Here is a 16464-nt window from a genome sequence, read left to right as displayed (position 1 = left end):
TTTCTGTATCTATTTGTCATCCCACCCGGTCCTGCTTATGTTTATGAGTCACAATAATGTGTAATCTTGTATTCACTCGCTCTAATAGGTACAGAGGACAAAAGCCCCATTACACCCAAATCAGGAGTGGGAGAGAACGAGCTTTAGTCAGTTACACGAGTCAAATGAATTGCCTCCAGTCGCCATCCAGTGAAGCACAGGCATTCAGGACGTTAATAACATCAGTGGTGATATGAGCACGCTTACTCAACGCTTCAGCCCGGTAGATGACTTCAGTACTAACGGAAAGCAGGAGGAAAAAAAGAGAGGTGGATGAATGTTAATCAACATAGAGAGAGAAAGAGTGTGTGTAATTGGGCTAAACCGAATTGTGGTGTCACCAATTAGCTGGAGGAGTGGGTGAAAGGCTTAAGCGGTCTTTAATTGTTACTGTTTTTCTTGCTCATTTATAGGAGCTCTAAGAGAGCAGAGACAGCAAAAAAGAAATAACTCTTCAAAGAAAACATATTCAAAAGGCCTTTTCAAAGCTAATGAGGGGCTACAGCGAAACACCTATCTTTTCAAAAGTACAGACTTTGCTTAAAGTACACACCAGTTACTGTATGTCTAAAAAGGTTTCTTCTAAACATACACACACTATGTATTGTTATTTTATTCCCATTGTACCATTTATTTTAATTGGCTTTATTTTTATGAATACGTTTTCTACCTTATCTGTGTAACAGTCTCTTTGTTTAGAAAGACAAATATTTGAATGGATTAAATACTTTTTTTTTTTAAACCCTCTGGGATGAGCATGACAGACAGCAGAGTTTACAGTCTGATTAAAAAGCTCATCAACTTTATCAAAGCTAGATGAAACAGAAAATAGATAAATATCCATCTACTTGCTTGAGGCTTGCAGCCTACAGTCTCTCAGGAGGGTGTTCTGAAATTTTAGCAAGATTTTAAGAAAAACACTTCTAATTAAGATTATGTTAAGAGCTGGAGGTAATATGCTAATCAAATAGATGAATGATGGAGAGGGAAAAAATACTTACTTTAATATAATTTTATTCTTCCACCAAGTTTTTACTAAAGGTAGGGTAGGCAATTAGTTTTATAAACACTTTTTGTTATACTGGTTGAAACTCTCTTCGATAGCAATCAATAATAGAAGTGGTCTAAATATTACAACATGTACATATATCTTCTGTGGAAGTCACAGGACCAAAAAAATGTCCTGTCAAAGAACCAAAAAACGCTGATGACGTGTAATGTCTGCGTGACCAGGGTGCGCGGAGGTATGGAAATACATATGTTGGCAGGCAGGTAAGGCATCGTATCATTGCATTGAGGCTGATATATTGACAAGCATGTTTCCAAAATCTCTGCAAACATACTATAATATATTTGTGAGCACCTTGAAATAGCTGCTGGGATGACGTAATTTTGTAGGCTAACAAGGAAGTTAGCATCACCATGGATCCCTCAACATAAATCCGATAGGATTATTACATTAGCCTTTGTAGAAAATAACCCCTGTGACCAGCAAAAGTGCATGATTCTACCACATTTTGTTCATCAAAATAATGCAAGCTAAAATAGTAAGAAGTCAAAAAAGTAAGAAGCTAAAAAGCCAAATAAATAAATAAACATGAATGGAGCTTTACTGGTGTAGTTTACTTCACAGAATAAAATGTGAAAATATCTTGTGTTAACCACAAACCTTATTTCAAGCATTTAACCAAAAGCCCAGTTATAAAACCAATTGAGACGAGAAGTTCAAGGTTTTAAGACTTCAGCATTCTATAAAACATCACTTTAAGTCTGACTTCCAACTTCCAAAAGTTGTTTACCGCAAAACTCAATTGGCGGCACCTAATGAGATAAACAAAGATTAGGATAAACATTCAATTTTAAGCAAATAAAATGCAGCTATCAGTCACATTTGCATTACTTGATGCTACATCAAATGATAATCAGACTTGTTTAGGCAAATGTTTGCAGATACTGAGTGCAAAACACTGTAAATGACAATTTATTAACTTGCAGAACATTTTTAATCCTCTAAAATGAGATAGCTGGGACAACTCTCTTAAGACAAACAACTGCTCAGCAAGCAATGAAAACACTTTTATAAATAAAGAGCAAAAAAATCAAGTAGGGCTATCCCACATCCGACTTAAACACATTGTGAATGCAGAATGAAGTTGATATGAAATATAATTGCCTTTAATCTCTGTAAGTAGTTTACCAGGTCCACTTTTGTTCCGCTAGAGAAGTGTTTGTTTACCTCTTTAGCGTGTCTGGTGCACGGTGGTATATCCATCTTCCTGACAGCCAATCAGGTTAGGGAGTCAGAGTTACACGGTTACTCTGACATCCAGACAAAGAAAATGCTTCAGAAGCAAAAAAAAAAAAAAACACACAAAGGGAATGTGTGCTTACTTTTCTAGCAGTACTAGAGGCTATGAATATTCAGTTAAATTAATGCAGAGGCAATTTCACATTATATTCATATTATACACAGTTTTTCTCTTTACTTGACACTAGACTGTACATAAATTATCTTCTTGAAGGGATAGTTCAACCAAAAATTTAAATTATGTAGTCACATTAAGTCACCTTCTTTCAAATAAAATCGGAGTTATATAAAAAAATGTCCTGGCTTATTCAAGCTTTATAATGGCAGTAAATGGCAGCCCAACATTCGAAGCTTGCCGTTCAAAATGCATAAGCAGTGTCCGACGTCACGCTTTGCATGATTTCTGCTTTTTCGTAAGCTGAATACAGAAGGCATTTTGCCGGAAGCTAGATATTTTACTTTATAATGTGTTAAATATGGATATTTTTCTCACACAAACACATCGATTCGCTTCAGAAGGCCTTTATTAACCCCCGGAGCGTGTAGATTACTTTTTTAATGGATGGATACACTTTTTTGTGCTTAAAAATTTGGGCTGCCATTTACTTCCATTATAATGATTGGAAGAGCCAGGAATTAAAAAAAAAATATATATATACACACACACACACACACACACACACACACACACACACACACACACACACACACACACACACACACACACACACACACACACACACACACACACACACACACACACACACACATATATATATATATATATATATATATATATATATATATATATATATATATATATATATAAATATATAATTTTTTTTTTTTTTTACATAACTCGATTGTACGAGTATTGTATTGCAAACCCGTGATTGTAACGATTGTATTCGTCTGAAAGAAGAATGCCATATACACCCAGGCTTGAGGCTTGATGGTCTAATTTAAATGTCTGGGTGAACTATCCCTTTAATCCTGAAAAAAGTCACCAAAATACCCACAATAATTGTATTTATCTATATTTTGTATTTTACATTTTTCTGGACACTTGGTTCAGTTCTATTGAAAGTAAAATTCTCATTTCTTTTCCTCAGAAAACCTAAACATTCATACACCAAAAAAAAAAACTGTCATCCAAGTCACAGACACAAAGTACAGAGGAAAATGACAAAGCGCCAAATCAATACTCAATGATACTTACTTCTGTTTCACATACAAAGACTATTATTCATCCGTGTAATTGAAATAACTTAAGTTTGCAAATGCAGCATACTCTACTTATTTACCACAACAGAATATTTTCTAAAGAGCTTGATGTCTGTTTTAGCATTGTAAAACAGTCAGGCATTTGACTGAACTTCGGCTTTGAAGGCACTTGGCTTGAACTCCAAACAGAGAACCAGAACTGTGAATCCACAGCCAGAAGATATGAGAGGAGGAGTGAGAAAAAGAGATATAAAAGGGGAGGGATATAAAGTATATACACCAATCTCCCTCAAATGCCATGATGAATTACATCAGATGTGTCCCTCGCCTGCAGAAGAATAAATGCACACCAAACAACAAAGCCCTACAGCCTCTAGCTTCAACTTTGATATCTATCAACACACTCCCATTCCCATAATTGCAAAACAACAAAAAAGTGTTTTCGCTATTCATACTGGATAATAAATTCAAGAATCTGTATAGCAAACACTGCTTCCCTGTTGCCATGACCTCAACCTTTGCGAATGTCAGGGCACACACCCTCACACAATCATATCCCCTGGAAATTACTCCACACAAATACGGATACATACAAGATAAATGGCCAGTGTCAAAGTTACAGTGTGGTGGGGCATTTTCCAGCACATTCCATTAATAAACCCAATAAAGCTGTGTATCAAATAAGCAAAATGATTCTAATAAAAAAAACGGCATGGCTAAACCATAACAGTTTACCCATAAATTAGTTTATTCAAAACGACATACTGTTTTTCTCTGATAAACAAATTGATATGTAAAGGTTGGAATGACGTTACATGATATTTGTGTTGACCTGACAGTTTAAAACCCCACAGAACACAATACAGAGGCGGCCGACAGTCTAGCGCGAGCTTCAATATTTATACATACTGGAGCAGGCGGCATGTTATTATTTATACAGAGTAGGTGGCATGTAATTATTTTGCTGCACTTTGAGGCACTTTCAACACAACTGTGGTCACTCAGCTCTGCAATTTGACTGTCCAGATGTACAACAAGCATGGCATTTCTGAACACATATATTACAATCTTGTGCTGTCACATAAATGGATGATTTCCATCACCTATAAGAAATGTGCATATGGTTCAGGCTGCAGTTTAAGAGTCAAATTAAAGTAGTGCAGGTTCACCCTTAAATACAACATTTTAAATGAGAATGAAAACAGTTAATTTATAGCAATAGGCGGGTGTGAAATTTGTTTAATATTTAAAAACAAAAATGAACTATAAAACATCTCTTCTGGTGGTGAATCGCAAGTTATCCAGGGATAATGTGATGATGTATTACGTGTGTGTGTGTGTGACTCTTTAGCTCCGCCCACTGCTTTCCTCCACAATCTAGGATGTTTTCAGAAAGAATGGGTACAGCGTATCTGTCTTTTATAGATATATATAAAAAAAAAAAACTAAAAACTCTTCTGAGATATAAAGAATGCAATACGACTCTACAGGTACTCGAGATTAACACGAGACTGGCAGAAACTGTGTGTGTTATGTACCCTTTAAAAATTCTGAATCCACATTAAACTTTTGAAGACATGCAGATGCTATTTTCATGCGCAATTCTATCTTGAGTAATACAATGGGCCCTATCTTGCACCCAGCGCAAGTGACTTTGTACACCGACACACGTGTCATTCCTATTTTGCACCCCCGCGCTTTTCCCTCCACAGAAGGATGTCGCTAAACTAGTGAATGAACTTGCGCTCCCTGGGCGGTTCAGCGCAAAAAAGGAGTCGTGTTCCAGCGCAAACAATCCCTGGTGCTATTTTGCTCTTCCATTAAACAATTGCGCCACTGACCAAAAAAAACCTAGTCTAAAGTCAGTGGAGCGTTGTTCATTAAGCTATTTTAAGGGCGCATGCTTGACCATAACACGTGCACAAGGCGCATACACTTTGCTCATGTAATCTACACAGATGCAACAGTTATTTTTGCAAATCATAATTTTTTACAATAAAAAAAAACTGAAAAAACTGTTTAACCGACACTATTTTGGGTGGGTTTCTCCCATCCCCATACAACACAACTTCTCTGTCTTTCACTCCCTTACAAAAGGAAAATATATTTACCAATATATTACTTGAAATATATTTTAATATATTGTAAATATATGGAATAATATATTGATGGTATTATAAAATATATTATATATTCATGTAATATATTGCAAAATATACAAATGATTGCTGCTTTCAATATATTGCAATATATTGAAAAATATAAATATTAATTCCCATATATGTGAATATATTGCATGAAATTTTCCAATATAGCTACTGCAATATATTTTTGTTTCGTAAGGGCTGCTCTTACAAGAACTCCTCAGTCTCTTCGGCTGTGAACCGCTCCTGGCGTGCGCCTGGTAAATACGCCATAATAATAGCAATCCATAATGGAACTTGCGCATCTGCTTTTAAAGGGAATGTTAGATGACGCTCTGATTGGTTTATTCACGTTACGCCCAAACCACACCTATGAATAATTAAGCTACTTCAGACCAACCCATTTTAGATTTGCTTCGGGCGCAAGAGCCATTTATCCCGCAGGGAAAATAGCAACAGCGCCGAGACCCGCCCACAAAGTTACTTGCGCTTCGCGCTTTGACACTTGCGTTTCAGATCGTTAAAATAGGGCACAATGTTGTATGCATGACATGAAATTGTATTCTTTAGAGTTTATTTTTCGGTTGTTGTTGTTGCTTTAAATTAAGACGTTCTTAGAAAAAAATTCAAGCATTTTCAAGGATGATATTCAAAAATCAAGCACATTTCAAAAATCAAACACACGGCTGTTTTCGATCGCAAAAATTTGTCCTTTATAATCATGTTTTAAAACAACATGAAATGCATTCATTTTTGGAGACAACCAGAGTGGCAGTATTTAGCTTCATCATAGCCAACACAATAACACTTATCATGCTTATTCAACAGCCAGCTTTCATTTTCTCACTAAATTCCAAGAGCTAGAACTCAATGCATATTAAAGAATAAGGAAATGTTTAATTTATTCAAAAATATTATCCTGTTTAACTACACCAAACATTTAATTTAAATGAATTAAGTATGCATACCTGAAAAACGTGACAAAGAACTGCACCAAATCCATGATGCTGCTGTGCTGAGAGAAGGATATCTATAAAAAAAGAAGGTGTTAGAGATATTAGATCATAATTACATTATTGCTGCAAATAGCAAATAAAACTAACCATTACTGAAGGATGCCCAAATTAAAATGAGACATACAATATTGTCAAACCAGTTTTGCATTCTCTTGACAGCCTTATGGTCATGTTAAAAATAATAGAAAACATGTGGTTTGTGTAACCAACAAAACATTGGTTTACAGTGCATTTCAAATGCACTTAATTCAATAAAGGTTTTAATCACCAAATGGCTTCAAATTTAAAGGGAAAAAGGAACCCAATATGAATACTGGGCTAGGTGACAAAAAAAATAAACTACTGTTGAATCATGTCTAAAAGCTTTCTGAAAAACAGATGGCCTATAATAAACTTGACATAAATTAATAAAGTGTTCATGTTGTTGATCTAATTTAACTTGAACACCGTTCTCGGCAAACTTTCTGTAGACTAATAAATGCATCTAATCAAAATAATTTTTACTTGACATGTAAGTAGTTTTATTACATATTCATGGCCTATTTATTTCTACAACTTGGCAAGGTTTCTTAAAAATCAAGCAGCATGAATTTTCCCAACACATATTATCTCAAGTTCATTCCCCAATCTTAAATATTATAAAAGTATTTAAAAATATTGTTGCAATTATCCACATTATGGAATATTATAATCCACATGTTGGAAAGCAATTAACAGCAAGCTAATTATAAAGTAAAATATATCATTACTAAAACACTAAGCCAATAGAAATAACTGTTAGTACAATATTTGCTAAGTTGTTATTATACTCAAATTTCGCTCTATATTAAAACTATGATTGCATTGTAATAAAAATATATTCTTAGATCAATTTAACAATGCAAAAAAACTAAAAGATTTACTTCATAATAAGCATTATTAATATTTAATTTCCAATAACTGTAACGCGCCGTGGCTGTAGTAACTGCTCGAAGACTAGGGCGTACTCACACTAGACACGGTTGCCTTGTATTGTACCTTGCCATGGCACAATTGTTCCCCTCCCCACTCCCTCGCTCGCCTTCACTCACGATTTCCACTTGATTGTGCTGCACATATCAGAAGATTATTATGGAGGCAGCTGACTTTAATCGAGGAATTTTTACTCGCAAGCGAATTCCTGTACATCAATAAGGTGAAAAGCAGACCCGTTATAAACCGAAATATTTTCTAATTAATTTAATTAATTGAAAAGTGTACTGTCCAAGTACAAATACGTTGCAAATATGGCCGCCAAGTGAACAGACTTTCCTTGAAAGGGACTTTTGTCAAACATGATTCTCCCCTCCCCCTCGAAGCGGCATCTGTTCTCTTAATGACGTAAGGCTTGGTGGATGGTGGGACTATGCATCCTCCACAACTAACTACAAATTGCCATTCCAACATTCCATTGTTATGATCTAATCAATTCCTAATGATGAAATCAGGTCCGTTCTACATTTGTTTTCTTATTTCAGAAGTAACGTCCATTTCGTGGAGTTCACATATGCGTTTGAGTATTTATAAATGTTATTATTACACAAACTAGAGTTTTTACACATCTACATTTTTCAGTTTGCAGAATTGAAATTCTGTGAATTTATCAATTTTTCAGTTGTCCGAATTTAAATTCTGTAAATTGATGCAATTTAATTCACAGAAATTCAATTCGGCCAACTGAAAAATTTAGAGGTGATCAATCACTTGAAAATTTTCAATTGGAGACCTGAATTTTTTTTACAGTGTATGAATAGTTATGGTGATGCATTTTAAATTTGCATGTTTTATTGAATGAATAATTATGGGGGAGTAAAGCTGTTGGGCTGTCATTTTTTTTTTTTTTTTTTCAGGAGTGTTTACTATGTGGCTGCGCATGGGAAAGAAAGTGCACATGATTATTTTGACTATGGATTAAAATATATACACATGGTTAAGCAAATAAAATATTTTCATAGTGTATGACAGTTACAGTACAGCTTAAAATCTGTTAATAGTCAATTACATATACATACACATATGTTTGATTATATTTATTAGATTGAAAGAGCCCCAAAGCAATGGGAATGATCTATGATGGCTAATTCATTAATTTACACAACACACCTTGTGCCAATTCAACTATACAACCAGATAGTGTTGGAAATTACTGGGGTTCAGTAGATTAACATTTCTCCATGTCTTCTCTTACATAAGCTGTACAATAACCACAGTCTGTTATATAAAATGCATTTGATTTCTCAGCTGTTGCAGTCAGCCCCACAAATAAGATCCTTGGTTCCTGTCCATTCGCTGATTACTTCAGCTACATGACCGAATTATTTGCCTTTTCAATATCTGAGGCCACTCACATCGATTGCTTATGAGAATCCAATACATAATTCTTCCAACTAAACCTATCTAAATCTTAATCCGCATTCCATCTCCATTTAAAAATCGACCATCTGATAAAGAAAATGTCATTTTATGATTGATTTGTAAATGTCAGATGTTATCAGAGTGATTTATTTTTCAAGAAGTGGTGTGCTTTAAAAGTTCAGGCGACAAAATGTGTTTACTTAGTTCAAATGAGTTTTGGACTTGCACTTTTCTTTTTTTTTAGAGGACAAGCGATTATCGACTGCAAAAACAGAGCCAGGTATATATCGAGGCAATTACGCACACACATGCAGACGTTACTTATGGACCTTCTCTGTCACGCACTGCGCAGGAAGCAAAATTGAGCTCTATGTGCATGGTGCATTCGTTCATGAGTGCCAGGGTGCATAGCCAATGATCGTGAATGGTGACTAACACATCCATGAGACATTTCCAACTGTTGTAAACATACTATTATTTTTGGATGAAATAAGAAGCATTAGGCTAGATGGAGAGGAGTTGATAGGGAGGAGTGTGTGTGTGTGTGCGTGCAGGTGGAAGTGAGGGGGTTGGCCAGCCCTTAAGTGATTTACTGGCATTTGCTTTTTGCAGTGAAAGTGCATGACAATCAAAAACTGAAAGAACGAAAGTGTTGAGAAAAGCTGATTTCTCTTGCCAGAGGGACTGGCCATTAAGGGGGACGAGCTAGTGGCTGGAGCTGGTACCTTTACTGAAGTGCTCTTGACTCCTCCCCAGTCCTAATTTTTAGACTTTTACTGTAAACATCATGCTGGATTGGGAGCGGTAACACAAATTGAGCCAATCACCATCAGCAAATCCTTAAAGGTACAGATATATACAGTGAGGAAAATACGCATTTGAACACCCTGCTATTTTGCAAGTTCTCCCACTTGGAAATCATGGAGGGGTCTGAAATTGTCATCGTAGGTGCATGTCCACTGTGATTGACATAATTTGAAAGAGAAAAAAATCAAGAAATCACAATATATATATTTGTATGATATAGCTGCAAATAAGTATTTGAACACCTGTCTATCAGCTAGAATTCTGACCCTCAAAGACAAGTTAGTCTGCCTTTAAAATCCACTCACATTTACATCCACTCACCTCCACTCACATTTATTATCCTAAATTAGATGCACCTGTTTGAGGTTGTTAGCTGCATAAAGACACCTGTCCACCCCATACAATCAATACGAATCCAACTACTAACATTGCCAAGTCAAAAGAGCGGTCCAAAGACACTAGAGACAAAATTGTACACCTCCACAAGCCTGGAAAGGTCTACGGGGAAATTGCCAAGCAGCTTGGTGAAAAAAGGTCCACTGTTGGAGCAATCATTAGAAAATGGAAGAAGCTAAACATGACTGTCAACCTCCCTCGGACTAGGGCTCCATGCAAGATCTCACCTCGTGGGGTCTCAATGATCCTAAAAAAGGTGATAAATCAGCCCAGAACTACACGGGAGGAGCTGGTCAATTACCTGAAAAGAGCTGGGACCACCGTTTCTAAGGTTACTGTTGGTAATACACTAAGACGTCATGGTTTGAAATCATGCATTGCACGGAAGGTTCAGGCCAGGCCCTTCTTAAGTTTACCAATGACCATTTGGATGATCCAGAGGAGTCATGGGAGACAGTAATGTGGTCAGATGAGATTCCACTAAACGTGTTTGGAGGAAGAAGAATATGAGTACCATCCCAAGAAACACATCCCTACTGTGAAGCATGGGGGTGGTAGCATCATGCTTTGGGGGTGTTTTTCTGCACATGGGACAGGGTGACTGCACTGTATTAAGGAGAGGATGACTGGGGCCACGTATTGCGAGATTTTAGGGAACAACCTCCTTCCCTCAGTTAGAGCATTGAAGATGGGTTGAGGCTGAGTCTTCCAATGACAATGGCCCGAAGCACAAAGCCAGGATAATCAAGAAGTGGGTTTGTAAGAAGCATATCAAGGTTCTGGCGTGGCCTAGTGTTTCTCAGCGACAGGTCAGAAACCTGACTGATCTAGAGAAGATCTGTGTGGAGGAGTGGGCCAAAATCCCTCCTGCAGTGTGTGCAAACCTACTGAAAAACTACAGGAAATATTTGACCTCTGTAATTGCAAACATAGGCTACTGTATCAAATATTAACATTTATTTTCTCAGGTGTTCAAATACATATTTGCAGCTGTATCATAAAAATAAATAGTTTTAAAAAATCATACATTGTGATTTCTGGATATATATATATATTTTTTTTAGATTGTCTCTCACAGTGGACATGCACTTACGATGACAATTTCAGACCCCCTCCATGATTTCCAAGTGGAAGAACTTGCAAAATAGCAGGGTGTTCAAATACTTATTTTCCTCACTGTATATTTTATACAGTGAGGAAAATAAGCAATTAACTGGAGCCAAACAGTTAACTGGAGCCATTGACTTCCATAGTAATTTTGTTTTCCTTCTATGGAAGTAAATGGCTCCAGTTAACTGTTTGGTTTCTGACATTCTTCAAAAAATCTTCCCTTGTTTTCAGCTGAAGAAAGAAATTCATACAGGTTTGAAACAACTTGAGGGTAAGTAAAGGAGGACAGAATTTTCATTTTAAAGTAAACTATCCCTTTAAGAGTTCTATAATACACCAAGGTTGTTATTGTTTTTAAAGAAATTAATACTTTTATTTAAGATGTATTAAATAAATTATCACAAGTCACAGTATAGCTTTTTCATTGTACCAAAAAAAAAAAAAACAAATCTAATAAATACAACATTCTGTCAAGAAACTCTAGATGAGGACAGGTTTCCTGCTTTATCAGTGTACAGTGAGCTTGTGTGCTCAAACCTTCAATACTTGACTACTTGACTAGCATTTACCTTAGAAGTCCAGCACACTTTCATAAACCCTCCACCCTCCCCAGCTCCACCTGTAAAGAGATCTGCTATGGGTAATTCATGTACCCTACAGCAGCAGAATGCTCATAGCAGCGTGTCATATTAACATTAGCAAGTACTGTACTTGTTAGTTCTAGCATTGCATACACATTTCCATGTCAAACACTCCTAGAGTTTTAAACACTCCACCACACTATTACTGTTTTTGATCAAATAAACGGAGCGTTGGGGAACATAAGATGCTTCTTTTGAATATTCCCAACTGCTTCTAACCCATTGCAGACAGATGCTTTTTTTGATGACTTGCTGTCTTCTTTGTCAATTAAAATAATAAAAATCCTAACAAGCTCTGAGTTTCTCATGATGTCTTTACCTACCGTCAGCATTTTTCTATCCATCTCACTCCAGCTTCTGGCTAATAACCCTGACTTCACCACCTCCATTAAAGAGCTCTTTGAGGATATAAAAGTACATTATGGGTATGCTAGCTAGCAGATTCCAAGGTCTTGCATTTTCACCATCCGAGTAGATTTGAGATCTCTACAGATGATATTTAACGATCTGAAAATAGTGATTGATGGTCAGGCTCAGGAGTGTAGGCCCAAAGTCCACTAAAGCAGATGCACGTTAGTCTATGAACGAGCACACGTCTCTGTTAGTGCCAGACCTCTGGCTCATAGGGCCGTGTCAGCTGCACTCACAGTAGCTAAAGCATTAGATTTTATTGCAGATGGGTGTGGAGAAGTAGTAGGGAGGTTTTCAGCACACACTGTATCATACTGGCTTTTTCGTAATTGATTTACTCTGATCAAGCTATAATTTACCACACCGAGTAGACCAACAAATCGTCCAGTTGCATATAGAGAATGTATAGTATTAAATTGGCATGATGGCAAAAGAAGTTAGTTAGATGCTAGGCTACTTAAAAGTGTGCTGGACTATAAAGTAAGTTTGTGGAGCACTGTGCCAGATGTCAGAGATGACATAAGCATTACCATAATTTTGTCTTTTCACTGGAAAAAAAGTGTGATAATATCCAAGGCCAGCTTATACTAAATGTATTGATTTCATTTTGCTTTAGCATCCAATTATCCTAAAATGCTTTCTTTCACATCTAATTTACATTTTAGCTGCTGTCCAATGCAATGTGGAGGAACGGCTTGGCAGGAAAAACACTAGAAAAAGTTTCATGCGCACACACTCTTATTTTATGGAACTTTAAATGTGTCAAAAAAATATTTCTGCTAATGCACTAGAATGGAGCTGCACTTTCAAACATGTTAAAAGAATGAAGCTAATAACAAATTAAATAACTTTGTCTCTTGTTTTCTGTCATGCTTAATTTTCTGTCTGCTTAATGGTGTAATTACTTTCGGAAAGTAGAATAAAACTGTAAAAAAAAAAAAAAAAAAAGGAAAAATAGCAACAGCAATAAATAACCAGTAACAAGAGCAAATGCTTTGTAAAAACAGAAAATAACAGTACCTTTATGCGTATCACCATCATGCAAACATTAAATATCAAACATACAGTCGAAGTTCTATTGTTTTTATGTTTGGCGGACGTGTTTTGTATGTTTCACTTGTGTCTTGCGTCTTTAACAGCATTACATCCATGAAACGGCATTATAAAAACCCAGTGTTCAAGTTATAACAAAGTAACTTGCCTCATTTGCTGGCCACATCTTGTTTTTTCAATGCAATAACACATTCTGTGTGAACAGCTGCTGAAGATGTGATCTGTTCTACGTTTATCTACGAGTGGGTCGCACAAGAGTGTTCGGGTCATTTTCTTCTCTTAAAATGTTATAATTACTTTATTCAAAAACGTGATTTATCGGTTTACAAATAATAAAATCGCCCACCTCTTATTGGTACTTTCTGATAATTTCAAGACTTACTAATTGATAATGTAACTACAATGTTGCATGCTCATAATTTAATTTGTTCTATAGTGGAGTGATAGCACAGTATAACACCTGAAAGAGCGGGGAAATGTGTTTTTCTGACTTATAAAATAAAATAAAAACTAAGTTATGAAAAAAATCTGCTCTAGAACCCATTTACCCACCCTTGTGTCACTCTGACCCCTCCATAGACAGCTACTTAAATACCACTTTAATAAACATTAATAAATAGTCCATATGACTACGGTGGTTCCTTAATGTTAACCTTAATGTTATGAAGCAACGAGAATACTTTTTGTGTGCAAAAAAAACCGAACAAAATTGTATTCAATAATGTCTTATTTCCTGTGTCAGTCATACATATCTTAATTTGCGTTCCGAAGATTAATGAAGGTCTTAAGGGATTGGACCAACATGAGAGTGAGTAATTAATTAAACATTTAATTTTTTTGACTGAACTAGCCCTTTAAACTGGAAAGCACAATGACCATCTGACAGAAGATTGGGAAAGCTAATGAGAATTAGCATTTTAGTGTTAGTTTTAAAAATGGACAGCACAATACCACAATTATACAGAGATCAGAGGCTAAGTGATTATTGAGTGGATGTGCTTTTTAAAAGTTCAATACCACCTTTGAGAAACAAAGGGCTGTGGGGCCTGAACATAAAAGCAGAGGGAGCTGTTTACAGCAACCACAACACTTCTCTGAGAAAAATCAAGAGCCGAGGTGAGGGCAGGACACTGCAAACCTCAGCACTGGTCACTGAACAACATAATGTTGGAACAACAAAAAAAAGTTTGTGTTTGAGTGCAAAAGAAAGGATAAAAATAGATGTTCCTGTACCTTTCCTAGGAATATTAAATGGTTCATGAGTCTGACTTCTTGAACTAGACGTGTTGGATAAAGAGATGACAGAATGAGAGAGGGACAGGGGTGCGGGTGGGTGGGCATGAAGTTCGGCAGTTCTGCAGATGGTACATTAACATATTCATGACAGAACCTAATGACTGCAGTAAGATATTAGTTGAATATTATGCACACCTACAATATTCAAATGAGCATCATATTTATAATCAGTCACATGCAAAGATGTAGCTCACCTATATTATCTAAGGTGGAACTAACAAATCGTATGCTAGTATGACACGATGCTAAATCATTGACACTCACAATATACATCTTGCATCAAATCATCCTGAAATGTCAGGTTTTGGTGATCTAAGGCCTTGCATCTCCTTTTATATTGTATTGACACTATAGCTGAAGCAAAAACCTAAACATTTTAATACATCTGTACTATGATCCAAACTTTTACAGATTGACCACTGGCTACATAAAACTTAATTAATACCATAAAACTCAATTATTTAATTTAATTTCTTCTTGAACAAATGATTAATATATTAGTCATTATAATCATTATAAGAGTTTTATTATGGGTGGTATGGTATACAATTGCAAAAATGCATCTATGTATGAATAATAATAAATAGTTTAATAATAATTCAAATTAAATCATTAGTATGTTCAATAATACAATATTTGAAATAAGGTACAAATAAAAATAAAGTTATTTCTGCCCTCTCAGTTTTCACTTCAGTGCCAGATTAGCTCTTTTTCCTCTCCCATTCTCTCTACACATTATGAAGGAGAGAACAAGTGAGAACAGACACAGCATATGAAGTAATCTCTGCTGCCATGGCCTTCTCGTGTTGTGGAGCACTGAGCACTTAGCTTTACCTATCCTCTTTCACCGCTATGAAAGCCAATCTGCTGTGATAAAGCTATCAACAGATATGGCACCACTGTGTTTCTGGCTAACCGTTTCAATTTTCTCTTTATCCAAAGAGAGTCGCTCAGATGTCCGAAATGGACAGAAGTTGAGGTAGACCGCAAACTGTCTGTCAGAAATGAGATTACTAAAGGCATTCTATTTAATGATGTCTATTGGACTGGGGAAAATAAGCAATGTGTGTGTAGAGAAAATCAAATCACCCCCCATTCCTTGGTCTAGAATGGCTGCGACAAGATGGCCATGCAACACAGAGATCTATCTAATGCAGCAGTGATACTTTTGCCCACCATGAGGTTGAAGGGAATACGAATTGCATAAAAGAGATTTGTTAGAGCAGAATATCATAAACATTTACTTTAATGGTGGTTATGCGTGACTTCTGTAAAACAGGTTGCATCACTTTCAGGTCTTTTGTATGTGCTTCGTTAAATATAGAGTCTTTTTTTAGATAATCCTGTCACAGATATGAAGGAAGAGAACTGAGGATACAACAGTGGTGCATCATTGTCTCAGTCTCAGAGATGCCCACAAACAACTCCCACAGTTTCTCCATTGTGGCTGTTCACTTTACATGTTGGTCAAACATTCTTTTCTTGTGTAAATGGGCAGTTCTTCCAGAGTAAACAGCAAACTGGACCAGGTTTTTGCAGGTAGATAAGACACTTAAAATACTTAAATTACACTAATTTATAATGATTGAGTAAACAGCAATAATCATCATTATGGTTTTATATATCATATGTTCAGTTATTGACAT

The 16464-nt window shown here is 36.1% G+C and overlaps 1 protein-coding gene across 2 annotated transcripts in view; it reads right to left on the bottom strand.

The window, feature by feature from the left end:
- Positions 1 to 16464, bottom strand: part of atrnl1a (attractin-like 1a) — a 324662-nt gene that overhangs the window by 134872 nt on the left and 173326 nt on the right. For both annotated transcript variants that reach the window (XM_067421822.1, XM_067421823.1), the window contains one exon: positions 6684 to 6745. In XM_067421822.1, coding sequence (XP_067277923.1) covers positions 6684 to 6745 — 62 coding nt within the window. The remainder of the gene's footprint in view (positions 1 to 6683; positions 6746 to 16464) is intronic.

The sequence above is a fragment of the Pseudorasbora parva genome, chromosome 17 (assembly GCF_024679245.1).
Source record: "Pseudorasbora parva isolate DD20220531a chromosome 17, ASM2467924v1, whole genome shotgun sequence".
Lineage (NCBI taxonomy): Eukaryota > Metazoa > Chordata > Actinopteri > Cypriniformes > Gobionidae > Pseudorasbora > Pseudorasbora parva.
Note: the sequence above shows the minus strand (reverse complement) of the source record. Positions and strands in the feature narration are given on the sequence as shown.